Source organism: Pseudochaenichthys georgianus, chromosome 14 (assembly GCF_902827115.2).
Source record: "Pseudochaenichthys georgianus chromosome 14, fPseGeo1.2, whole genome shotgun sequence".
NCBI classification, from domain to species: domain Eukaryota; kingdom Metazoa; phylum Chordata; class Actinopteri; order Perciformes; family Channichthyidae; genus Pseudochaenichthys; species Pseudochaenichthys georgianus.
Genome location: NC_047516.1, coordinates 5,180,357 through 5,208,214, shown reverse-complemented (window position 1 = coordinate 5,208,214; position 27,858 = coordinate 5,180,357). Strand labels below are relative to the sequence as shown.

The 27,858-nt window shown below is 41.2% G+C and overlaps 1 protein-coding gene across 1 annotated transcript in view; it reads right to left on the bottom strand.

Annotated features, from left to right (window-relative positions):
- Nucleotides 1–1,131: 1,131 nt before the first annotated feature.
- Nucleotides 1,132–27,858, bottom strand: part of doc2b (double C2-like domains, beta) — a 190,928-nt gene continuing 164,201 nt past the window's right edge. The window contains exons 7-10 of the mRNA XM_071205513.1: nt 23,054–23,211; nt 9,299–9,380; nt 3,568–3,664; nt 1,132–1,329 (exon numbers count right to left, since the gene is read on the bottom strand). Coding sequence (XP_071061614.1) covers nt 1,196–1,329; nt 3,568–3,664; nt 9,299–9,380; nt 23,054–23,211 — 471 coding nt within the window. The 3' untranslated portion in view covers nt 1,132–1,195. The remainder of the gene's footprint in view (nt 1,330–3,567; nt 3,665–9,298; nt 9,381–23,053; nt 23,212–27,858) is intronic.

The window sequence follows — 27,858 nt, the reverse complement described above, 5'->3', positions numbered from 1 at the left end:
CGCTTATGTTCTTAAAGGGAATGTCCTGGATTGTTTGTCAGAAATCCAAAGGCAGCATTTGTACTTCTCTCTCAAGGTCTTCAACGTTGTGTCTGTCACACCATGTAAAACACCACAAAGGCCTTCATGGAAAGATACTTTCAAAGTGTTTGCCACTTTCCCGTTTGGACGATTCGACAAATCGAGACTACAAAGAGAGAACACTGAGTTATTGGAGATGGATTGGGAAGGAGGCGGGAGGAAGTCAGGGCACGATGGCATGGTTTTCACTCTGGGTTGGACAGGTTGGTTTAGGCAAAGTTAGGGAATCGACACGGTTAAATTGTGTTTCGTAGGAAACTAAAAGCACATAGCAGCAAGTCAAAGTCCAAACTGTTTCCACCCGTACCCTCTTTTTCTGCAGACGTCTATAAAGTCATTACTGCTTTCTTTGAACTCGACAAAAGCCATCATTTCAAGCAGCCTGGTGTCATGTGGAGATTTACTGAAACTTTCTCTATTTGATGTAGTTAGTTTGAAGTATACTGAGCTGCTTACTTGTACAGTGTTTTAAGTGGGATAGGACATTATTGTCACCTGAACAAAGAAGTCAAATTAAAGTGTTAGTAATCCAGATTTCTAAAACAAGCGGATTGTTTTCAGCACGTTGTGAGGGCTGAACGACAGCTTTACAATCATATTCAAGTGCAACATCTTCCATTTCTGGAAACACCAACAGTGTAAAATGTTGCCTCATCCTTTGGTAGACCCTCCACTCTTTTACCACCAAGGTGAACCTAAATCATTCAGCTGCTGTAGTTAGCCTTTACTATAAAATAAATGGCAATGAGGGCGCTTCAAATCCAACCCATGTTTTCCTTTTGTTGATTGATCCTGAAATGCAAGTGCAACCCCCTCTGTACATGTACACACAAACTGAAGGATACTTTTAACTGAGCCCTGTTGAGAGGAAATCAATTCCCAAAGAGGCGTCGCAGGTCATCGACACCATACAAATCCAGAGAAGAAGAAGAGCTGGGAGGAGGAGGAGGAGGAGGAGGAGGAGGAGGAGGAGGAGGAGGAGGAGGAGGAGGAGGAGGAGGAGGAGGAAATGGAAATGGAAATGGAAATGCAGGCAGGAGTCCTATCTGGTGCAGCAAGAGGACAGTAGGGGGGTGGGGGGGAGGCGACATTGTGGATGACAGGTGTTGGGTCTTCAGTCATTTAATGAACCGGGTAATTCATTGGTCAGCGTGTGCCAGCGCTCAATTTTCTTGTCCTTGTTTTTGAGGCAGTCAAACCAGTGTTTGAGCCTCTCTCCGTTTGCATTGATGCCCAGAGATACTCCACCTGGAAGAAAGAGACAAGGAGAGTATTATTTATGCTCTGAAAAACTGGAACGTTGACTTTAAGTGTATTATGTCAACACAATTCACATTAGGTTAGTTGAAAGCAATACTATTAAGTTTAACCTACTATTTTATGTTGTGTTCGGGTCTCCCGTGACCCGTTTCAAGTTAAAATGATATAATAACTGCGCTCTAGTTTTTTGTATGGGGACAAGGCTTCATGATTTCCTCCGCAACAGCTATATCAACTCTACAAAACTGATTTAGACCATTTTAGCCAAGTCTGAAGGTCTCTAAAAAAAAACCTGGAAGAAAGAGACAAGGAGAGTATTATTTATACACTGAAAAACTGGAGCGTTGACTTTGAATTAAATGTATTATGTTAAGAGCTTTGAGCACCTGAAAAAGCGCCATATAAATAACGTGTTATAATTTGTATTAACACATTATTTCATGTGACTGTATTAGGTTAGTTGAAAGCAAAACGCTTACCCTATTTAAACGTAATGTTTTAGACAAAAAATATGTTAATTTCATCAGGTTTGGTTCTGACATTTAAAGACACGTTTTGAAGGAACCTTTTCCAGGAACTGGGATAAACTATAACCTGACATTTTTAAGACAAACCCGTCTTTTTGACAAGTTGCCGCCCCGATTTGAACAAGCATTTGACAAATATCCTTAAGTTCTTGCACTGAAACATGCTTTTAGTTATTAGTTTTGCGACTATAATGCAGCCTTTTAAAACTGGAAAAAGACGACACGATCTAGTCTCATTTCACAGTATCGATAACATATTGATATATTGCTCAGGACCAATGAAGGATGTTAAACACAGTGGAAATTAGGGGTGTTGAAAATAATCGTTTCTACGATGCATTGCGATGCGGACGTGGACGATTCGGTCTCGATGCAGTGACGGAAGATAATCGGTTATAGAGTAGTAACGTTGCTTCCTGATTTTCCGGCCGCGGCTTTACTATAACGTTTTTTCTGTCACTTTAATATCAAATCGGTCGGTGACTCAGAGATCAGGGAACATACGTGACAGCGGCACAGCAACACGGAGCAGTCTGCTTTATCCACCAACACAAGAACACCAGTCCAGAACCGACAACAGCAGGACCCGCTCTGAATCACTCCGTGCATGTCGCTGCGGCTCAGAGACACAGGGAGGGATTTATGTTTTTCAAAAATAATCGCGTTACAATCATGTCAGGTTTTTGGTGGATTTAATTAAGTCTTGGATTGCAAAGTATGAATGTCCTCTAGCAATTTGCAGACGATATATACGTGTGTAAAGTTTGTGAAGGCAGGAGGAAAAAAGCTTCCGCGATCACCGTCTCCTCTCCGTTACTCCAAGCCCCGCCCCCTCCCTGAAAATAATGAGTGACAGGCTGATAGTGACCCGATAGAAACGTTGTTATTCACTTAATCACTGAGATATAATGAAGCTAATTTAATCTCATACATTCATGGGATTTATGTAACAGTAAGACAGAGAATGTAAGTGTGCACCCACATGCAGTATTTTTGTTTGTATATGCTGTTGTAAATACTCCTGTTGTCTGCTGTGTTCAGACTCAAGTCCTGTGTGTGATGCCACATTCAGGACATTGAGAATGGAACAACTTCACACACGGAGGCTAGACCTATACAATTCATTTATTTTGGTTTATAAATTAATGTCAAGACATTTATGTAATTGATTGATATTTACATACATGCAGTATGCATTGATGAAAAATAAGCCATGTGCAGTAATATAGAAAATTGAGGATGCAACGCATTGGTATGAATCGTGATGCACCGTGATGCACCGGGATATCGAACCGAATCGAATCGTTGACAGGATAATCGTAATCGAATCGAATCGTGAGACCAGTGAAGATGCACAGCCCTAGTGGAAATGTAGGTGTTTTTATAGCTACGGTCAAATAAGAGATAATCTGTCGTTACGGTTTCCCTAATCAACTTAATTTTGATATAAGTCGTTCTCTTCCTGCTACACGACTCAGTCGACATGACAGCTAGACAATACAAGCTAACACTTTTAATAATATATAAAGTGACTATACATTTGGAAGATACACATCGTTCTCTTCCTACAACGTGACTACACAATGCCAGCCAGTTCCCAGCATGCATCAGTGCTCGCGTGGCAGATGGCAGACTCAGCTGGTCAGATATTCAGTGGTGAATATCTGCCGATGTATTTCATCTCTATTTTAACACTCACCTATGAAATCGTTGGACTTCCCGATGTCGTAGTCCCACACCGTCACCTCCAACGTCTTCTTGGTGAGGTCTGCATATTTTATGTCGTAACAGAACTCCTGAAAAAAGCAGAAAATAAAAGTAGTTCCTCTCTGCAGTACGATCACATGCATTTACATTCAAAGTGAGGAAAGGCAAGGCGGGTTTATTTATATAGCACCTTTCAACACAAGGCAATAGAGCGCCGCAGTGACGCGTCCTAAAACCCGGAAGTAAACTCCTTCCGGTTCCATCGACAAAAACGCAATGCAATTTCTCCATAGGGTTTTCCAATAGCTGGAAATCAGGTCTGTGGTTGAAACACATTTAAGAGACGGATCACGTTTTGTTCAGCCGGATAATCTCCACATGTCTACCCTACTTTTACAATTTTCTAATCGTAAATCTAGTCGCCAGAAGCAAAATGCTAACGTTATGCTATAAAGGAACTACAGCAGGGTCGCTGCTTCAACGTCACGCCGACTTCAGATCCATATTCAAAACTACAGATTCTAAATGGAACAAGTTGAAGCGTTTGTTTGAACCAGGGGTTTTCAATTGCATTTCAAAGAGGTCCAGTAAGAGAAAACGAAGACTGTTTGTCTCCTCTCGTCTCTGTGTTTGAATCTATCGTGCTGACTCACTGACTGCACCGATTTCATTGGCTGAGTAGCGTCACCTCCTTAAAACATTAAACAATACTTTTTTTAAACCACAGACCTTATTTCCAGATATTTTCCTAAACCCTAAGGAGAAATCCCATTGGCTCTGAGACGAGGGAACAGGAAGTGGTCAAATGCTAACTTACGTCCAGGTGTTAGGACGCGTCACTGTGGCACTCTGTTCAAAGTGCTTTACAGAAATGAAAGACATTAAGAAAATGGCTTTTAAAAGCAGTCATTAAAAAGAAAAGATAATAACATAAACATTAAAAGAGAAAACACATGAATAAAAGTTACGGTGCAGTGTGAGATATGAATAGTTCATGGATGAGGGTCGACATGTGGGTTTAAAGGTCGGCATAACTGTTGCTACAATCCTGCATGCTTTTGACCTTTGCTTCTTTTAAAGGTGAGACTGATTCACAAAACCCTGAGTGCCTCTTTGAGTTCATTTAATTTAAATAATATTTTGGATTTTGATTTTATATACTTTATTAATCCCCGTGGGGAAATTGTTTCTCTGCATTTGACCCATCCTAGTGTTAGGAGCAGTGTGGGGAACGGTGCCTTGCTCAGGGACACCTCGGTAGCACTTGGTCTTGCCGGGACTTGAACTGGTGACCTTCCAGTTGCCAAGCCAAGTCCCTATCGACTTCGCCACCACCGCCCCAATATTCCTTTACAAACCGAGCACTTTTCAGATTGATCAGTTACACACATTATAGTCCACTTACTACCAGGGGGGGAGGACACAATGCAAGAATCCATATTTGTGTCTTGATCCTCAATTTAAAGGTTTTTCTTCCATTAAAGTCACATACAAATCAGTTGATATATCTTTCAATAATCCATAATTGTACACACGCTTGGCATGCCTATGTGCTGAATCAAGAATTACATTTGAATAAGGATATTTGTATTTAGTTACTTTACACCACTGCCCTTTAGATCTTTGTAATAAGGTCTTTGAGTAAGTTGTAAATTGGTTTATGGATTAAAAACGTGATTTAAAAAAATTTAATCGCAAGACAGGGAAAGATTCACACCTCGACTATGCCTTTTTTAAATGGACTCAAAAGGCATTGGGAAAAGTAGTGTGCGGCACAACATGTGAATGGGTAGAAGTGAAGGATTTTGTTCGTAGCCCAAGTTATAGAGGTATCGACATAAGAGCACAGAAATACAGCATGGCAGTAAAATCAATCAAGTAAAATCAATCAAGTCCTCGAGCGTTTTCTGATATGAATTTGCACCGTGTTGAGCATTCATTCTGCATTTCAATCTGCAGTTCAATTAGGGGGCTCCTCCTGCTTCATGGAGATCAATGCCTCGATACGGAGGAGTCCTCGAGCCTGCTCTCTGACAGAGAGGTGATGGAGGAGACACAGGTTTAATGTCAGAGGAAATGTCAGGAGGCGGGACGTCTGGTCGTATTCAGCTGGGCCTCAGAGAGGAGCTGCCCTCTGAAACCACCAGGGTCTAAAAGGGAACTCCAAACATCTTCCAAATGCTCCTGAGAAACTGTGTCCTCAGAGTTCAGCCATGCTCTTTGTTGTGTTAAATACTTTGGATTTGTCTCAATTGCATCGCCATTTTTGCCTTTAGTGCAATGTATGAGAGTAGCTTTAAAATGCTTGGTCGATAACAATTGACATTCACGATTAAATAATCATTCTCAGGACCACAGCAGTCACTATTGTAGGAATATGAATCTTTTGGTAACTGTCGCTTTGATTCAAAATGTTCTTTTGGCAAAATACTTAACCCTGAGTTGCTCCCGGTGTGTGTGTGTGTGTGTGTGTGTGTGTGTGTGTATGTGTGTGTGTGGCCTAGTATTACTATACTTGTGGGGACCTACATATGTTTACATAGTCACGTGTGGGGACTGGCTTCCCTTATGGGGACATAATGGAGGTCCCCATAAGGGGAATCATTAATTTTAGGGTGAAGACTTGGTTAGGGTTAGGGTAAGGATAAGTCTCCAGGAAATGCATGCAAGTCAATGTAATGTCCCCTGAAGTGATGTATAGATGGTAGGGCTGTGCATCTTCACTGGTCTCACGATTCGATTCGATTACGATTATCCTGTCAACGATTCGATTCAATTCGATATCCCGATGCATCACGGTGCATACCAATGCGTTGCATCCTCAATTTTCTATATTACTGCACATGGCTTATTTTTCATCAATGCATACATGCAGTAAATACATATGAACTCTCTTTTTATCATTTAGAAAGTGCTTCAGAAATCAATAACATAAATGTCTTGACATTAATTTATAAACCAAAATGAATTGTATAGGTCTAGCCTCCGTGTGTGAAGTTGTTCCATCCTCAAAAACAAAAAGCTAATGCTTCTGCAGTCTAGCTGCAGCTTCTAGCCACGGTCTTCTGTTAAAGAAAGGACACTGAATGTCCTGAATGTGGCTTCACACACAGGACTTGAGTCTGAACACAGCAGACAACAGGAGTATTTACAACAGCATATAACAACTAAAATACTGCATGTGGGTGCACACTTACATTCTCTGTTTTACTGTTACATAAATCCCATGAATGTATGAGATTAAGTTAGCTTCATTATATCTCAGTGATTAAGTGAATAATAAAGTTTCTATCGGGTCACTGTCAGCCTGTCACTCATTATTTTCAGGGAGGGGGCGGGGCTTGGAGGAACGGAGAGGAGACGGTGATCGCGGAAGCTTTTTTCCTCCTGCCTTCACAAACTTTACACCCGTATATATCGTCTGGAAATTGCTAGAGGACATTCATACTCTGCAATCCAAGACTTAATTAAATCCACCAAAAACCTGACATGATTGTAACGCGATTATTTTTGAAAAACATAAATCCCTGTGTCTCTGAGCCGCAGCGACACGGAGTGATTCAGGACGGATATTAAAGTGACAGAAAAAAATAAACGTTATAGTAAAGCCGCGGCCGGAAAATCAGGAAGCAACGTTACTACGCTATAATCGATTATCTTCCGGCACTGCATCGATACCGAATCGTGCACGTCCGCATTGCAATGCATCGTAGAAACTATTATTTTCAACACCCCTAATACATGGTATGTGTGTGTGTCTGTGTGTGTGTGTGAAAAGTTATTATATAAAAAAACACTAAAGTAAAAAAGATGGTTTTAATTTAGCTGTTCACGTGTACATTTATATCAATCTTTTGCAAATTTTTACTTTAATTGATTATGCCAATTAAATAGTTTAATTTATTTTATATATATTTTAAAATGTTTACTTTAGCTTCCTATACAATGTTTTATTCATTCATTAATTCCTTATCAGAGCAAGTGTCATGAAACCCTCCCCATGGGATAATATTTAAGACTGTAAATGTTTGTAAAAAATATTTTAAAAGTCCAAATTGACTCATGAAAGTTACGTGCCACTTTCTAGCACAGTAAGATGTTTTAAGTAAACTTATTATAAAAGGTTTTGTATAAAGCTGGGAGCATACAATGACCCTCTTTTGTTTAACACAGACCCTACAACTGTTAAAAGCATTTAAAGAAATGTTGGAGGTAACGGTGACATCTCAATACCATTTTAAAACACCTTTTAAAGGCCGTTGCATGTTCAGTTAAAAAAATGTCTGCCAGGAGACACCCGAGCCTTGTCCTGATCTGACTTTTCAAACCGTCTTCATGCACAGAGGTCTTCAGTTGTTTCTTCTCTGGAGGAAAGCGTGCCTTTTTTACTTTAGCCTCCTATACAATGTTTAAATACTTTTTTTATTCTTTCATTCCTTCTCAGATCAAGTGTCGTGAAACCCAACTCCCCATGGGATAATAAAGTATTCAGGTTTTAAATGTTTGCAACAAATATCAATAAAGTCCAATTTGTCCCATAAAAGGTACGTGCCACTTTCTAGCACATTATGATATTTAAAGGTCACCTATCATGCTATGTTTAGGCAGTAGCACAGGTCTCAGAAATATAAAAAAATATAAAAAACATGTCTATGAAGTGTTTTGCTCAAAAGACCAAATAGATCACCCATTCTAGCCACGCCTCATACCCCTCTATTTCACTTCCTGTTTCAAAAGTGCTGATTTGGGGTATAAAGCTTAAAATAAAAAAAATAAATAAAAAAATTAAAGAGGAGGGGTCTGAGCTCATGCGGGGGTCCCGGCAGCTACCGTCTAAACTAAATGCTGCCGTGATGAAACGCCATATCATGGATTATCAAGGATCCTCTCTGAAACAGCATGGAGCTCAAAGGCTTTCTCTCTTGCCGGTTACACCACAAGGTGAGTTCCTTTCTACTTCCTGCTTCTTCACACACATGCTCTCCAGTACAGGTTAGCTCTGAGTGTTAGCATGCTAATGTAAACACCGACCATATTACGTCCAGAACAGTCGGGCATTGTTTCTGATAGCAACTTTCTGATTGGGCCGTGGGTCCACATTTCAGATATTACGTCATATCGGACGCAAATCTGGATCAGCTCCGTTGTTCCCCGTTTTTAGAGATTTGGGTACGGAGGAAAAGAGAGAGGGTTTTATTTTCTGACGCTGCGTGAGTTCCCCGACACACCGGGGACACTTTATGTATAAAAGACATCACAAAGTGACTTTTGATAGATTCCCTTTAAGTAAACTAAACATTCCTTATAAGGAATTATATAAAGCTGGGAGCATACGATGATCCCCGTTTGGTTGTAGACAGACCCTACAACTGTTTAAAGCATATCTTTTTGTGTGGACATCTCTAGTTTTACTTTAACACCATTTTAAAACACGCATTAAAGGCTGTTGCATCACAATCCCAATATCAAACAAACATCTTCAGTTCAAAATGTCTGCCAGAGCCTCTATCTGACTTTTCAAACCGTCTTCATGCACAGCGGTGTTCAGTTGTTTCTTCTCTGGAGGAAAGCGTGCCTCTTTCAGCTCACAACGTCTCTCTAAGTCCCCGGGGTTTTGGAGGTTCCTCGGCACATAACGGCATCGGATAAACACTCAGAAGAACACATAGGAAAGACTACGATTTGGAGCTGCAAGGTTTTAGCACAATTACGGCGGATTATACCTCGTTGAACTCTGGATTGAGCGTCTTCTTCTTCACGGTCGTCTTGTGCTTTGACTTTTTGTTCTCGTCAGGCTTCAGGTACCTGGAGGACAGACGAGGAAGAAGAGAGAAAAGACTTAAAACCTCAAAGCTTTCACTGCGGATTATTTCTGTGGTTGGTATTCAGGGGAAAATACTGTTCAGTTGTTGCACATTCGATGCTTGTCGTTTGAAACACTCAACAAAATAATAAAACATGATGGAAAAGAAGATTCATGTTACCTGAAGGGAAAACACACATCCATGTTGTTCAAAAAGTGTCATGACAAAACAATTAAACTATAAGCCAAAAAACAACAACTGGGAAAAATAAATAAAATAAAAATACATTTAAAGGACCCATGTCGTGCTTTTCCGGTTATCACCCGTCCCCTTGTGTTATGAAGGTTTTTCTGCATGTGAACGGTCTGCAGAGTCACAAACCCTCAAAGTACGGCCTGTAGCGAGTAAAACTCTAACTCAGAGAAGACCTGAATGCCTCGTTGGGGATTTCTCTTTTTCCATTGTTTACTTCTTGGGTATAGTGACGTATTTCGGGTATAGTGACGTAACATAGTTACTTTGGACCAATCCGCGGACTTCCTCTCACACACACACACACACACACACACTCACACACACACACACACTACTACACACACAACTACAAGCACACACACACACACACACACACACACACACAACACACACCACACACACCACACACACACACACAACACACACATCACACACACACACACACACACACCACACACCACACACGACAACCACAACACCACACATCACACACACACACCCACACACACACACACACACACCACACACACAAACACCCACACACACACACACACACACGACGGGACGTTGCTCACTGGTGTGGGCTCGGCGAGAACTCAGCCTGGGCACACACAAACTCCCAGCCAGGCTGCGGGTGTGTGTGTGTTTCGGGCTGGGTTTCGCTGGGTTTCGCTGTCTCGCAGACGGCCACTGGGCTCACAGGGAGGGGGGGGGGGCAGGAGCTCCAACAAGCCGTTTAGGACAGAGTGAATACACAGACTATACAGAGATGCTGTTTGAGAAACCAACGTGAATTAAAAACATTGCACAGTATAAATCTATTTAGTAGACCTCAACAAAGGAATCATGATCAGTAGAAATGGCCATGACGTGGGACCTTTAAATTCAATTAAAACCCAAATAATAAATTAAATAAAATGCCAGATAAAAACAAAAATATAATAATAATATTATGAGAATAAATGAAATTAAAAGCCAACAAAATAAATAAATACAAATCAAATACTCCAAGAGACCAATACAAACACATTGGCAATAGTGTGTACAGTAAATGTGTGTTTAACTGAGAGTATTGCCAGTGTCAATGCTAATGGGGACCCCAATAAAGCCCTCATGTTAATCCTCATATATAAAAGTCAAAGCTTCTTTGAGACGTGGTGTTTCCTGCAGAGGGAGCTGCCGTACCACACCCCCACAGCGGCATCACACATCCTCTGACTGTAATAGACTCCACATGAGCTTTTTATTAAACACATTATTCTCCAGTTGTTAAACAAGTCTCCGTTGTGTCCTCCCCTCTTTAGATGGATGTCCAATAGTTTAACAGCACGATTTCATTTGAGTGTGTTTGTGATTAGATTACGGAGGTGAAGACGTATCGCCTCATAACAGAAACACTCTCCACAGCTGCACCGCATTCACACATTTTAACGCATAAATGTCAAGTCTTGTCAATATGAGGTTTTATGAGTACCATTTAATAGTCTTTCTTTTTCAGACACGTCTTGTTTTCCTGTAGTATTACATGGAGTAGTTTACACTCAGTTGCCAGTGTATCAGCTACAGCAGTGGTTCCCAACCTTTTTCCCCAAGAGCCCCCCCCACACACACACACACATACAGGGGGGGGGGGGGGGGTATGGCAGCGCGACAGCGGTAATTAAAGTTTCAAAGTTTCAAAATGCTACAACTACTGTCACAAACTGGATGGATGTGAAGTGTTTTGTTAAAGGAGGATGAAAGCGTAATTAAGGAGCACTGTTGGAGTGACTTTGATGGTTATTGGACGGCGCAAGAGGAAACAATTCACAAAAGGGATTAAACTGTTTAAAACACACTCAAAGTAAGCCGGATTTTGCCGATGTGTTCATGTGGATTCAAAAGTCGTAAATAATCTACAAAATGGAGCAACTAGGACAAATAATCCAACTGAAGCCGGCGTGGACAATGACTATGTTTTAAAAATGCGCTAATCCAGAAAAGCCCGGTTTGGACACTTTACGGGCAGAAGAAACATTTCTATTAAAGAAAGAATTATACATTTCTGTCTTTTTATGCCTTTAATACTAACTTGAATTTTTATTAAAATTAATTAGTCAATTATTTTTTATATTTTATTTAGTGCTGTCAAAATTATCGCGTTAACGACGGTAATTAATTTTTTGAATTAATTGCGTTAAAATATTTAACGCATTTAACGCATGTGCAGAATGGCCCGCCCCATACATGCCACCAGTGGCAGCGCCAGGGTATGGCTGGGGTAGGCTACACCCAGTGTTGGGAAAGTTCACTTTCTACATGAACTAGTTCAGTTCACAGTTCACACATTTTAAAATGAACTAGTTCAGTTCATAGTTCATAATTCAAAATTTTGAACTCAAGTTCATGGTTTCAAAAATGAACTAATTTATAGTTCATAGTTCTTTTTTCAATACGTTGTTGCGAGCTATTATTTGTCTCCTGTACGATGTTAATGGGCCATTTCAATGTTTACAATATCCTCAGAGGGCCGTACAAGTTATTGACCTCTGCTTAAACTAAAATCACAGCTCATTCATTTCATGCTGTGCAAAGAAAAAGCAACCTCTTAATCCAGATATCTCACCATGACTCGCATATGCATGCACGTGCAGGGTGTGGGGTGACCACCAACACAGAAAGATATGGACACAAGATGTGTGCAAATGTATTTAGTTTCCTATCCATGTGAACATGATTTAAGTGGGGGGGACCTAACCTCCTCTAGGGGGGTCCGGGGGGCATGCTCCCCTGGCAAGATTGTTTGCACTATGAGAGCAACATTAGGAGATCTATGGACACATCTCTCAACACCCAAACACAACTGTAAGCAGATTTTCTTTTAATTTATGGATATTTGACAAATCACTCCCCTTTGAAACTGTATTCTTCTTTATTAATAACTGTCATATAGTATTTTATACCTGTTTACTTTATTCTCTTGTTTTTTTTATAACTATAATGATCATATAAAGATGTGCCTTTACCTCACTGGTTGTAGACAAAGCTTCTTATATTCGTTAGCATAGCTAGCTAACCAGATGCTAATGATAACAACACAGTTATTGACTGTCTGATCAGTATGACAGATGAGCAGATCGCCACTGGGCTTTCAACTAAAGACACAGACACGCAGAAACTGCGGCATGTGTATGGACTTATCGGTACTGCAATTTCTGAAGTGCTGGAGTGGCGTTCTGGTGCTCTCAGTCAGAACTGCACCCCTGTCAGTCGAGACATATACCACGTGATGACACGTTAGGCTCGTGTTGTGTTCAAGGACCCTGACCTTGGCCAGGAAAAACAGGCACTAGCTTGTTTAATTTTTTTGCGGTCTAGATTTCTTTCATTTTTTTATTCTTTGCGTGTGTTTATAAATTACCTCGAGGGCCGTACCAAATTGTCTCGCGGGCCGTATACGGCCCGGAGGCCGGAGGTTCACCACCCCTGCCGTAGAGTCTCACTCTGAGCGAGTGCTGCTCCAGCTGCTCTCGGCTTCGTCCATACTAATTCATTCATTCAATGCTTGCCGGTTCCGCGGTTCCACATTGTTTGTTGTGAGGAGTCTGATGACGTATATTATAGTGCGACAGCCAGGGGTGACAGGCGCGCGTCACAGGCAGCTTGCTGTTGCCAGATTGGGTGGTTTTCCGCATTATTTGAAGCCTGTTTACGGTGTGTTTTAACTGGGTTTTCGGCTGAAAGGCATATGAAATCTGGCACACTTTTGAACGCCGTTATAATACAGTGCTGAGAATGAACGCACTTTTGAACGCCGTTATACAGCGCTGAGAATGAACGCGTTCTCAATTACGTTCATCTAGCGGAAATACAGTACGTTCAGTTCACGTTCGCCCAAAATATGAACGCGTTCATGAACGATCGTTCATTGAACGCGTTCAGGTACATCACTGGCTACACCCATACCAATAAATGGCTTAGCCCCACCATGAAAAATGATGTTAAAGTAAGCTAAATAAAGTCTGCCAACTCGCGGAGTAAATTGCACAGACAGCAGTTAGTAAGATTGATTTCAGTAGCCACGGTTTTGAAAACTTTAGTCACGTAGTGATCGTCATCTCAATAGAACATCTTTGATAACGGCGTGGTGTTGTTGCAGGAAGTCCCGACGGAGATTACTCTTGCTGTAGTACAGGGCAGAGCCATATAATAGTAATAATATGGCTCTGGTACAGGGGTGCACATAACTGGTACGCAGGTTTTGTGCGTAATCTGAAATGCGTACCGTCACTTGTCACAAAGCGCATTTGCGTACCGAGTACTTGTGAAGCTTTTCCAGAAGGCGGTTAGATCACCGGACGACAGAGTCGGTCTCCGTGTGCACAGACAGGGCTGCTGTTAACGTCGGTCTGTACAACGGAACTGTGCCAAAACTACGCCAACCGGCTGCGGAGGGAGACTCCCCCCTTCACTGGAGAACTGCGCTAAAACAGCTGATCACAACGTTCACACTCTGTGGTCACGAAGTACTCCACTAGTGCCCCCCCCCTCTGTCGACTTTCCTGAAGTACTCCCCCGTTGATAGAAATCAACACGTAATGAATTAAGACCCCACGGTTTGATGATTGATAGGTGTGTGGGTTGTCTTTCATTTTGACATGCAGACATTTTTTATAATAAACATAGATACTGTATGTTAAATTGATATATCCGCCTGCTTTCATTTATCTTTCCATTCCCAACAATATACATAAATAAATGGCATATTTTGGAAATAGTTCGAATGGTGATTAATCATGATTAATACATTTTTAAGCTGTGATTAATCTGATTAAAATTTGTAATCGTTTGACAGCCCTAATTTTATTGTTATGTAGAGACAAGGCTTTTAGTGACAATCATGTATTTCCTTACAATTATATGTAAAAAAAAAGTCTAAATATGATATTTGGCCTCAAATCATCTGAGGCCTGGCGCCCCCCCTGCGATGTTTGGCGCCCCCCAGGTTGGGAACCACTGAGCTGCAGCAAGTTAAAAGTAGTGCATGTAACCTACTCTACTTATAAAAGCTTTTATTGACTCTGTGACGGAGGTTATAAGGGTCTTTGAGCTGGTTTCAGTCAGTGATTGTGATGATTATGTTAAAACATATGCTGCTGTGATGCAAGTCAAATGTCAGACTTGATCTAACCATTAAAGTATTATCGTGTCGTTATGATTCAGCTCGCTTTGTTGCTGCTGTCTTGCAGGATTACAGAAACAACTACTGTTGTGATTATCATAACGCTTGGTAGAAAAGTGATGCATGAGCCAAGAGAACACCCATTACATGTTAGAGTGGATCTGAATAACAGGGCAGATATGTGCATTACGGTACGTCCACACAGCAGCTTCTCAAAAATCTTGAAAATCTTGGAGCTGGGCGTGTCTGACAGCTTGGGGATTTTTTGCGAGCAATGCGACCAACAACCAATCACATGAATCTCCCGCCCCCGACATACAAAGCAAAAAACCCCGGGGATTTTATGGGAGCAATATATATATATATAAACTCCCCAAACAGGCGAAAACCTACCAGTTTCACCCACTGTCTCTGCCACCTCCCTCCATGCCTGGTTCCTCCGGTTTGTATCCCGGTAATAGTTCTGGTCGTAAAGAACCGGGTGATTTGCTACCGTAACTTCTCGTTTGGAATATGAGGAAATGAACTGCGGTCTGGTTCTCCCTGCTTACACGCGGTTTGATTGGCTAGCGCTTCTACTGTCAGATTTGCATAAACGTGTTTGATTGGCTGGCGCTTCCAGCTCAGCTTCAAAAGTTGAACATTGCTCAACTTTGGAATCCTGGAAATCCTGGACATCCTGGAAATCTTCGCTTCGCTCCCCCACAATGCAGTTCGGCGAAAAGCGAGGCAAAGTGACGTCATCCCCACTCAAAGTCAATGAGCAGAGAAGCGTTGGAAGCGGTGGAAGATTCTTCTGAAGCTGCTGTGTGGACGTACCGTTACATTACACTTTTCTTAACAATGAAAGGTCAGGAAGTGGTGTTTTCTTAATAATCATAAATTGTTGTTATTAACTATAAAAACATTTATAACAATGTGCTGTTTAAAGACTCAGAGCATTCAACTCATCCTCTTTGCCTATGAACACACAGAAGTCAGACTTCAAAGAAAATGGGACTTTCCGAGGAGCAAGTGAATGCAGCATTGGCCTTTTTTCGGAGGGCTTTGCTAAAAAAAATGCAATTCTAGTTTAAACTTTTAGATACTTTGGTTTAATAAGGTGCAGTGTGCGCTTTATCTCAATTGTATTGTGTTATCTAGATGGAACAAGTGGTTTAAAGGTCCCGTGTCATGGCCATTTCCACTGATCATAATTCCATTGTTGAGGTCGACTAGAATAGATTTAAATTGTGCAATTTTCCAAACTCACATTGGTTTCTCACTGCATCTCTGTATAGTCTGTGTATTCACTCTGTCCTACACGGCTTGTTGGAGCTCCTGCCCCCCCCCCCCCCCCCCTGAAGACACAGCGAAACCCAGCCCGAAACACACACACACGCACACAGCCTGGCTGGGAGTTTGTGTGTGTGCCCAGGCTGAGTTCTGCGGTGTCTCCCTGTCTCGCCGTCCCCACACCAGTGAGCCCGCTCAGTGTCACTATACCCGAAATACGTCACTTAGACCAGGAAGCAAACAATGGAAAAACAGAAATGTCCAACGAGGCGTTCTGGGGCAGCACAGACAGGTCTTTCTGTGTTAGAGTTTTACTCGCTACAGGGTGCACTTTGAGGGTTTGTGACTGCAGACCGTTTACATGCAGAAAAAGCTACATAACACAAGGGGACGGGTGATAACCGGAAAAGCATGACATGGGCCCTTTAAATTCAATCTGAACATTGTTAGTGCTACTGCCTCAAAGTCAATTATTCACCTAATTGGCTGTTTTGCTTTTTATTCAACTGAGATTTGTAATTTGTTAATGCTTTATTGTTGGAGAACGTCTCTGATTAAGATAATTTAAAGTAGTGGTTTTGTGTGATTCTTTGCAGAGAAACACCGTTTTTAAAGATGTTAATCACACAAACGAATCATTTAATAAGTGTTAGTTAGAAATAATGTCTTTAACCGAGGGCAGATCTGAGATACGCTGCGAAATTAAGCACATTTTTATTGAAATGTCAACTAGTGCAATATCCAAATCGCAGTTAGCATAACATTGGTCCTGACCTACAAACTTAAAAACAATCTTTGTTCTGCACAGATTATCTTAAAACAAATCATACTGATCATTTTGCTATATTTTTAAATGATAATGAATGTTTCAGAAGTAAACGTTTCCTCTGTCATTGCTCATCAAACACATTTGCAATCACAATTAGTTATGTGTTTCCGCATCTTGCAGGCCTAAACCTTAACGTAATAGCATGTCTGGAGTTAGCACACACTGCAGCACTGTGTTTTGTTTAAGGCAGTGTTTCTCATACGTGTTCATACCAAGGACTTAACCAATAAGAAAACACTCGCGGAACACCTAACTCCACAAATATCCCAAAACACATAGTTTTTCTAGAACAGATTATAAATCGCCTGGAAATGGTACAAACAAGTGGCAACATGTGTGATGAAGGTGTTGCCCTGGGCTTTATCATGCAATAGAAAGTTAAACTTAAGCTCGCTCCATTGCGGAGATATTCCCGCGAGAGTGCGGAAAACTTAAATGTATTTATTTATTTCAAATGTGAAATGTTACCAATATACTCACGGACTACTAGGGGGCGCTCACGAACCACCAGTTGTCCGCGGACCACACTTTGAGGAAGCACTGGTTTAAGGGAATGTAATGAACTGTCAGCTAAGTGAGCCGTGAAATATGCAATATAAGTCAGTTGACTTTAAATTGATTTCCTTTTAAGCTGTTGCTGTTGTTCCCAGAAGAACATTGTGGTCACTTATCAGTTTCCCTTTGCATTATTGCAGTCGACGAGTCAGCGGGGAAAACAGATCGTTAGCACTACTCTCTTAGCCGCGGTGCTGAATGTGTGTGTGTGTGTGTGTGTGTGTGAGAGAGTTGGACCTTTGCTCCTGTTTCCTGCCTTCTTGAAACCTGCACGGTGTGTGTTACCTCTGTCCATTTGGAAAACAACAGTTTTGGGCGATAATGCTCGTTGTGATAGCGCTGTGTTTCATTCCAGTAAGCAATTACGCTCGCTCGTCATATCTCTCTCTCTGTTACCTGCTCACTGGACACACACACACACACACACACACACACACACACACACACACACACACACACACACACACACACACACACACACACACACACACACACACACACACACACACACACACACACACACACACACACACACACACACACACACACACACACACACACACACACACACACACACACACACACACACACACACACACACACACACACACACACACACACACTTCCATTTCCCTGAAGGTAAAACCAAGACGTAAAGGGGAGGGCGGGGGGTATGTGGGTTAATAGTGGGTAATATATGGGTCCCTCAGATCCACCTCAGCCGGTTTGGCCTCATCCCCAAGGCCAAACTCCGGAGCTTCGGGATAGAGCCTTCTCTGTGGCAGCCCCGAAGCTCTGGAACTCCCTCCCCCAAGACCTCCGTGAGTCTGAGTCCCTCACCCTGTTCCAGTCCCGCCTCAAAACCACCTCTTCAACTCTGTATCCATAAGCCCCGCCCCCTCTCAACCAACTTCCCCCTGACTGCTTTTCTGTTTTGTTTAGTTTCTTTTTGGCTTTGTTTTTGTTTTGTTTGTCTACCCTCCCTCCCACATGTAAAGCGTCTTTGGGTTCAAGAAAAGCGCAAAAGAAATAAAATGTATTATTATTATGAGAGATGTCCCGATCCGATCACGTGATCGGAGCCTGATTTAAAAAAAATCGGGGATCGGGAGAAAAAAATCGGGGATCAGGATATTTTTTTTTCTTTTTTTATAATTTTTTATTTATTTATTTAATGTTACAAAACAAAAATGACCATGTGCACGTTTTAAAGTCATCCTGAGGACTTAGTTTTGGTTTAAAATGACACAACATCATGTATGTGTTGCTTTCTTTGGGCTTGTTTTCATAGACCTGCTTATTTCTCTGAAAGCTGGCAACAGAGTGGGCGCAGTGTCTAATAGTAGCAGTAAGCTAACGAGAGGCTACGTTCAGCTGGTGACTCGGGAGTCGGGACAGAGAAAATGTCAGGCGTTTGGAAGTATTATAAAATTGAAAGCGAAGGCAGTGTAACAGCCAGATGAAATGTTTGCAAGGCGGAGGTTCCGCGTGGTGGAAAGAACAGAGCTACGTTCAACACGACCAATCTAATACGCTACCTGAGAAACAAACAACAACAACACGGCGAGTACACAGCGGCCACTCAGGTAACGGCACTGGAACAACCGACACTTTCAGAGGCTTTTAAAAGGAAAGAGAAACTGCCCCAGAACAGTGAAAAGGCCAACACAATAACAGCCAAGATAGCTGAACTCATCGCGTTGGATGACCAGCCGTTATCTGTTACCTTTTTTCTCTCTTAATGCATTGCATAAAGATCGGATCGGGAAAAATCGTTATCGGCAGATTGTCAAAATCAAATGATCGGAATCGGATCGGGAGCAAAAAAAGGTGATCGGGTCATCCCTAATTATTATAACACCATGTTTCAAATGTTTTTTCAACCTCTAAATGTTGTGTCATCGTTTTTTAACAGCTGTGCGTAATTTAAAGAGCCATTGTGTATGATGTATTCACTTTTCATATACTACCTTGCCAACATGTGTCTGCGTCCTTCTGCACATGCATTTAAGGAATATGTTCTACAATTAAAAATAAAGAATTGCGATAATTTTTGATTACTGCAACTGTGACATGTTTTGCAACGTTGGAGGGGTTGGTCACCGGATGATGTACGAAAACTAGTATTCGGAGGAGCGTTTTCATTCTTATTTTGAATAATTCTACCGCCCTAATCTACCGGATACCCTTGTGAAATAAGAGAGAAATCTAGTCTCTCTGTCGGAGTATACGTTTTCCTCTCACATTTTTTTTTATTTTTATTTATCCTTTATTTATCCAGGAATGTCCCATTGAGATACAAGATCTCTTCTTCCAGGGAGTCCTGACCAACACGGGACATGAGCCGTCAGTAAATCTATTATCCGCCCGTGTTTCCTTCAAGCGTCAGGGAGATGTTGTCAGCCTCAAACTGTAGGAAAATGGTTGCCTTCCTCCTCTCTCCTGGATACGAGCCTTTGTTCCCGAGGTGTGCACAGTAGAGTCGGAAATTAATTGCACTTTCATTGCTCAGCCGGATGAAAGACTTGGGAAATGTTCAGGTGAGATAAATAGGACTCTTGGAAATTGCAGCCCTGCGGATGGCCTCTTGTGCCGTGTGTCTTTCATTCAGCTGATAATCACGTGGAGCCTTTCTCTTTTCTGATAAAACATGTTTCACTGCCAGCTATTCCAGTACAGCACTTATGCAGCGCATCGTGTACCCACTCGGAATCACAATAATAACGAGAATCCGGTGTGCTGTGGAGGAACGGAGGACATCAAAACACACAGGCGTCTAAACGTGAAGTCAGCACATGTTTTTTATATAATGTACGCTTTAAAGGTCACCTATTGTGCAAAATCCTCTTCTTCATGTCTCTCTACATCAACATGTGTCCCCTCTTCTTCACGTCTCTTCTACATCAACATGTGTCCCCTCTTCTTCACGTCTCTTCTACATCAACATGTGTCCCCTCTTCTTCATGTCTCTTCTACATCAACATGTGTCCCCTCGTCTTCATGTCTCTTCTTCATCAACATGTGTCCCCTCTTCTTCATGTCTCTTCTACATCAACATGTGTCGCCTCTTCTTCATGTCTCTTCTTCATCAACATGTGTCCCCTCTTCTTCATGTCTCTTCTACATCAACATGTGTCCCCTCTGTGGAAAGAGACTCTGAAAGTCTCAGGAACAAAGATTCTCTCTCTTTTTGATCCATTTCTATAAAAACCTGTCTGAAAATGAGCTGATCAGATTTTGGCCACTTTGTGATGTCATAACGATGTTTTGTCTTGTGTACCCATTAGCCAATCAGCAACCAGGGCAACCAGGGTAACCCCCCCCCCCCCCCCCCCCCCCCCCCCCCCCCCCCCCCCCTTATCACCTGAACCTCCTCTAGAGCACCATTGAGTTCTTTGTAACCAAATGTCTCACAGACAGAGAATCAGCACTTTGGAAACAGGGCTGAAACAGAGGGGATTATGGGTAATGCTGCAATGATCTGTTTGGTGTTTCAGCCAATCAGGGACAGGCTCTGTATATATCTGAGACCTGTGATATATTGATGAGAAACAGTATGATAGTGGACCTTTAAATGTATTTCTTTAAATGTGCAAACCCTTGTTTTATAGATTATAAATTCATATGTTATAGCTTATGATGGTGACGAGTGATTTTGACACTTTGACATCTGCTATCAATATTTATGAAGCCTAGAGGGCGGTTCTTAATGGTATTTGTGACCTCCTGACTCTAGTCACTGGAGTCGTGTGCAAACAAAAGGTCAGATTGTTGTCTTGAGAAATGTCCTTGTGACTGAAACATGGTGTTCTTTTAAATAAGCGTGTGGGCAGATTCTTTGAAATAGGATGTTGTCCTTGACGAACACTTTAGTTAATGACAACTGATCCATGATCTTGGTTTTTGATACTGTAAAGCAATACACCTGGGAGAGAACAGTCTTTTTATAATGGGAGTAACCAAGTTAACGTCACAGAGCGAGGACACTTGAATGGTATCCAAGCACAAACCACATTAGCCCCCTGACTAAAGTGCAATCTTGTGGCATTTTAGGGTTAAGCAATTCATCGTGGAGAAGTAGCAGACTAGTGACACAGATTTCCTCATGTTGTGCGTTATCGAGACAGTTTAATATATTTATTTTAATAATAATAATAATAATATAATAATAATATATTTAATTTATATAGCGCTTCTCATCTGCCAAGACAAATCTCGAAGTGCTTCACATACTGATACACTTTGAGAGATTAAACAAATAATTGTAATAATAATAATATAATATTTTATAATAATAGTAGTTTATAACGTGACGGCTCTTTTCACACCGCCCAGAGTCCGACTGGTGCTGCGTCATTGCGTCATCGTTTGCATCATGACGTAACCGTTTGCGTGCCTGCTTCGTAAAACCAAACCGCGCGGAAACCCCTCACAGCTCACACCGACAACAACAACAATGGCCGATTGTGCTCCAGCTTCCTCTGCACCTCTTCGGAAGACCAGATTCCCAGCAGGTAGCTGGTCTCTTCAGTGGACCACTGCTGCTTGTTAAGTTTCTCCATCGTTGTGTACAAACTGGATAAAACGCCGGCTTCTTGTTGTTGTTGTTGTTGATCCCGCCCCTGCCCCCGCCTCGACGTAAGCGTGACGTATGCGGTGCTTTTGCTCTGGCCGGACAATTTGTTGGTGCTCGAAATGAACCGGATTCCGGAGCTAAGAGGCTGCTCCGCTGCGGTGTGAACAGGAAAACCCGGTGCTTTTCAAGCTCCAGCTCCGAACCGGCCCCGAAACACCGTTGGTGTGAATGAGGTAAGTCATTTCTGTAATGGCTCGCTTTAATCAGGTTTAGAATGACTAAGATCTAGCAACCAGGCAAGAGTGTGTGTAGTTAACCCTTTAGTTCATTACTGTAATAGGTCTGTGGGGCATTGTTGCTCGTAATGACTGCTTTGATAGAGCTGTGTTTACTCTGATCAGACTGTTGCTTTCCCACCAGTGCTATGAACTCCTTTTGATGCGAAGAACACTATAAAAACAAGATACACGTTGTAAAGTTACCAGAATTGTCATTAAAAGCTATCTCACATGTTGTATGCAATCACACCAAATTAAGTTAGAGCACTGCCTAAGCTCTTAATAGCTAAGATATAACGGTTCCAGTTTCTGTTTGCAACCGTTAGTGTTGGGAAAATACTGAAGGTCCTCTTCCAATATGAGAGCAACATGATAACAAAGGTATCCCAACTGCAGCTGTGTTCATGACAGGATGTGTGATGACCTAGAAGAGCATCAGGACTGTTTGAGGCAGATGATAGCTATGTGATGAACATGATGACTCAGCCTCTATGGAGAGAGACATCAAGCATGCTCATTTCTGACGTGGAGCTAATCTGAAGTAAACATTGAATACTGCTTTCTATTCCTCCATCTTGTGACTGTGTCCCTCTCTTGGATATCAGCATGTGAAGGACACTGCTCAGGAACTAGTCTCTGTATGTGATGACTCCTTCCCTCTGGAGAGGATCACATATACATGGATCCTGAGGTTGAAGCTCAAGCCGGGGACGAGGGATATTTTTCTAACAGTTGGCATACTGACGTTTTAACGTAGGGGTCGGAGAAGCCGTTGGCGTCCATGGCGGCGAGGTGAGCGCAGCGGATTATCCCCACCACCAGACACGACTTCTGGGTGTTGTACTTCAGAGAGATCATGATGCGTCCTCGCTCCTCCAGGGACTTGTCCTCTGTCTTGTTGACCTGCAGAGTTAAAACACAAAGACAATATTTAGAGATGGCAAAAGTACACACATCCTTTACTCAAGTAGAAGTACAGATACTCGTGTTTAGAAATACTCTGGTAAAAGTAGAAGTACTGAATAAACTTATTTACTCAAGTCAAAGTAAAGAGGCTTTGAAGTGTACTTCAGTAAAAAGTACCCATAACTAGCAGCTGTTTTAAAGAGTACCTGACCTCCCTTTATATTAATAGAACAATAATGTCATTGTTAGCTAATGAATGTTTCCATGCTGAACAACGGCAACATGACAACGTTTCCATTGGTCCCTCTTCTTTAGAGAAGACCAGGAAGTGATGGATACACGGATCGTGTTCCAACCAATAGGCACGCAGTGACTCTAAATAATAATGATCACGCACCAAACACACATTCAGACTAAAGGAACCAGCTGTTTGGAGAATGAGAGAAGTAGAAAGTACAGGTATTTGTGTTCAACATGTAAGAAGTAGAAAGTACAGGTATTTGTGTTCAACATGTAAGAAGTAAAAAGTACAGGTATTTGAGTTCAACATGTAAGAAGTAGAAAGTACAGGTATTTGTGTTCAACATGTGAGAAGTAGAAAGTACAGGTATTTGAGTTCAACATGTAGGAAGTAGAAAGTACAGGTATTTGAGTTCAACATGTGAGAAGTAGAAAGTACAGGTATTTGTGTTCAACATGTAAGAAGTAGAAAGTACAGGTATTTGAGTTCAACATGTAAGAAGTAGAAAGTACAGGTATTTGTGTTCAACATGTAAGAAGTAGAAAGTACAGGTATTTGTGTTCAACATGCAAGAAGTAGAAAGTACAGGTATTTGTGTTCAACATGTAAGAAGTAGAAAGTACAGGTGTTTGTGTTCAACATGTGAGAAGTAGAAAGTACAGGTATTTGTGTTCAACATGTAAGAAGTAGAAAGTACAGGTGTTTGTGTTTAACATGTAACAAGTAGAAAGTACAGGTATTTGTGTTCAAAGTGTAAGAAGTAGAAAGTACAGGTATTTGTGTTCAAAATGTAAGAAGTAGAAAGTACAGGTATTAGTGTTCAACATGTAAGAAGTCAAAGTAAAAAGTCGTCAAAAAAAAAAAGTAGTAAAGTACTGATACCAAACAATTAAACAACATCTTCCATTTCTTTTCACACAATACGTCTCCTTGCAGTATCAACACTAATTCGGCTGACTTTTATATTTGATCCAATTAGTAGATAGTCTGTATTTACACCATAACGGTGCACAGCTTTTTAAAGATATTACTGATTTTCTGAACTACCTTTCCAACTCCTCATGCAGTTGACTGTTACAGGTCTATACAGGTTCATGGTACAATGCATAAGCTTCACATCGAGAGACTGAAACTGTATTTTCCTTTACCGTTCTGTTTTAAACTCACAATAAAGTGAATAGTCATATTATGTACGATATTATTATGTTTTATTAACTAGACCACTGGTCTAAACCGCACCTCCTAGTGGTTAAAGCACGTTATTGAATGTAGTTGTTGAATAAGTTATATTTATTTAGTTATTGATGAAAACATTTAAATATTAAGAGTAGCCTACATACAAAATAGGGGTCAATGATAGAAATATAGAATGGAAAATATCTAGAAGATACTGTAGTGATCTCTACAATAAAACAGTTTAGTGCAGGACGTCCAAAGACATTAACAGGAGGATGTGCAAAACAGACAAACTGATAAGGCTGCATTTTACTCAGGTGTAACTAAAGTCTGATTTAAGGGTTGTTTATATTTCACATCATTAATCAGAATCTGCAAAGTAACAAAAATAAATGTAGTAGAGTAAAAATACCAGGTTAACCTCTGAATTGTAGTGGAGTAGAACAAAGTAGTAATGCTGCCTGTAACAAAAACATTTCCCAACTTGGGATCAATAAAGTATATCTTATCTTATCTTAAGATGATCGATGGCTACTGCCATATTTGCAAAATTTGCCTCTGAACCTTGACAAGTGCATGTTTCCGGCTTATCAATGAACAACAGGAGGGGTAGACATAAAACCATCTGTTAAATAAAGCTCTTCTGACCTTAGGTGTCATGTGGGTATATTATTTCACCTTAATTAACAATTGATAACACCACTGTGTTTCGTATCCCCTAAACCTCCAGGGTGTACACGTTTAATACTGCCAACTTCTAATTGTGGGAAATACGAAAACGTCTTATAAAGAGACGTGCCATATATTGCGAAACACACAATAGCCAGCATGTGTAGTTCTGGGGGGGGAAGCTGGAGCCGGGGGCTGGACCCGTCCAATTCCAGTTTTGGATAGTCTGCCGTGGTTCCATTCCATTTCAAAGAGCTGTTTGACAGCGTAACCTTGTCACACTGCCACTCCAACATCCAATCACAGGGCTTGATGACTAATCACGGGGTTTGTAAAGCAAGGCGGATGTTGTAGTCCCAAACGATAGCTGGGGATTCTGGGTAGTGTAGTGTCTTCGGAAACTGTAGTGTCTAAACTCCTAAAAAACTATTTGTTTCTCTGACTCGAAGGTTAAAAACACAAAAGCATTGTACACCATTTAAACCAATCAATATTGTGTAATTAACAAGGATAAACTGATGTTTTTTAGTGGATGAGTAATGCAGATATCACTGTGTAATCATTTGACAGTGAGGGGAATATATCCGGTTTTATTATGAAAACTTCGAGACCGGAAATACTGTTTTCACCCACGCTAACTTTACATGGAAGCTGCCGTATATACACGTTATCCTGGCGAGACCTCAAATCATCTTCGTAATATCTATCAAACTATAGATCCTACACTTCCACTGGACGTGGATTATAAAAGTACAATATACACTTCTCGCTAGAAATCTAATCAAAAAGCATTTTAATGGCCAAACTGTTCTACAATTTAGGATTTTCCAGAGAGGGTTATTTGTAAATAAACGGGAGCATGTTGTTTCTTACACGACCACTAGAGGTGCTACACTTTAAAACGTGGCTATGGGTCGTAATCTGGTGCTTAAACAATCGACCTATTTGGTCGTTTTTTGTAGGAGGACAGGCTGTTACCTGGACATGTTGTCACTCCCAGTAGTGTTTGTTCTTTATTTAAGAGAGCATTTAGTTAAAGCGTGTCAATTAAAAAAAATACACAGCAGCTTTTTGACATTTGTGTGTCCTGAAATTGGCAGCACGATTTTGAAGAAATGTCTTTGATTTGAATAATTGCGATTATTTTGACAGATAGTGCAATTGAGATATGTTTCTCCATATGAGGAAATATTCATTTATAAAATGCAAACTACTTGCCATTGATAGTTATTATTCTTCTTCTGAAGCCTTCCGAGTAAATCGCAGAACGCCGACACCTCCTCATCTCCACCGCTCCCATGTTTTCTTTTGTGTTGCCATAAGTTAGTCTCTCTCCGTTGGTGCGCGGGGCTAATGCTAATAATGCTGATGCGAGCAAATAAAATGGCGGCATAAAAAAAACTTTTACGAGTTTTACGGGGCGTGGTTTGCAATTCCTCCAGCCAATCAGAAATTGGAAGCTTTTTCTCCCCAAGAAAGTACCTGCTCTCTAGCAGTGGGTGAAAAGGTTCGCAAAAAAAAGTTCTAGATCTTTTTTGTGAAGCTGCCATTTTATTTGCTTTATTAGCATTATTAGCATTAGCCCAGTGCACCACCGAAGAGAGACTAACTTATGGCAACGCAAAATAAAACCTGGGATCGGTGGAGTGATGAGGAGGTGTCAGCGCTTCTGGCAATTTTCCCCGGAGCTTCGGGTGGCGATTTACTGCCACCCGAAGTCCCGGACTCCAAGGGACTCCGGGACTTCGGGTGGCAGTATACGCCGTGAAGTTGTTTGCGGTCTGCCAGTAAACCTAAAGCAGAAGAAGAAGTGACGTCAGCGGCTTCATTTGCCTAATCCTCCCCCAGGGACTTATTCCGGTGTGAACGCGATTTACTAGGACAGTTACGGGACGATCGTTTGAATTTCCACGATTCTGATTCCGATTCCGGTTCTTAACGGTTCTCGATTCCGATTCATTGAGGGGCAGGGTAAAAAAATGATACATGCTTCTTCCACCAAAAAAAATTACATTTATTTGAGAAACTTTTACACAGGTTAGTTTACAGTAATATTCACATTAATTAGTCTGATTATATTCACTGCTATGTAACTGTAACCTGAGAACCACTGAAGCTACAACAGTCCAACTTTTAAAGGAAACTCCCCCCCCATTTAAAAACAGTTCTTGTTGAGAAAAACAAGCATATCTGCCTTCTCAGGCATACCGGGAAGAAATGTTTGAACATTTTAAAGTAAAATGCTTCAATCTGGTGCACACGCAGAATTACTAGAGACTAGATCTAGGGGGTACAACTCTAAACACCCATATGAAAAAGATCGGTTTACATTTTAATAATTAAATAAGTATGTGAGCATAACCAGTAACCTACCATAGCCAATAACAAATACATGTAACGTATTTTATTTTTGTTGTTCATTCATATCTTATTTTACTATTTTATTTATGCATATTTTTTTATCTCTCCAGTTTAAAACGATATGTCTGGTTTACTGTCCTAAAGTATACATTGGAATGATTTCAAACCTGTTTCATCCCAATAATTATAAAGGAGAG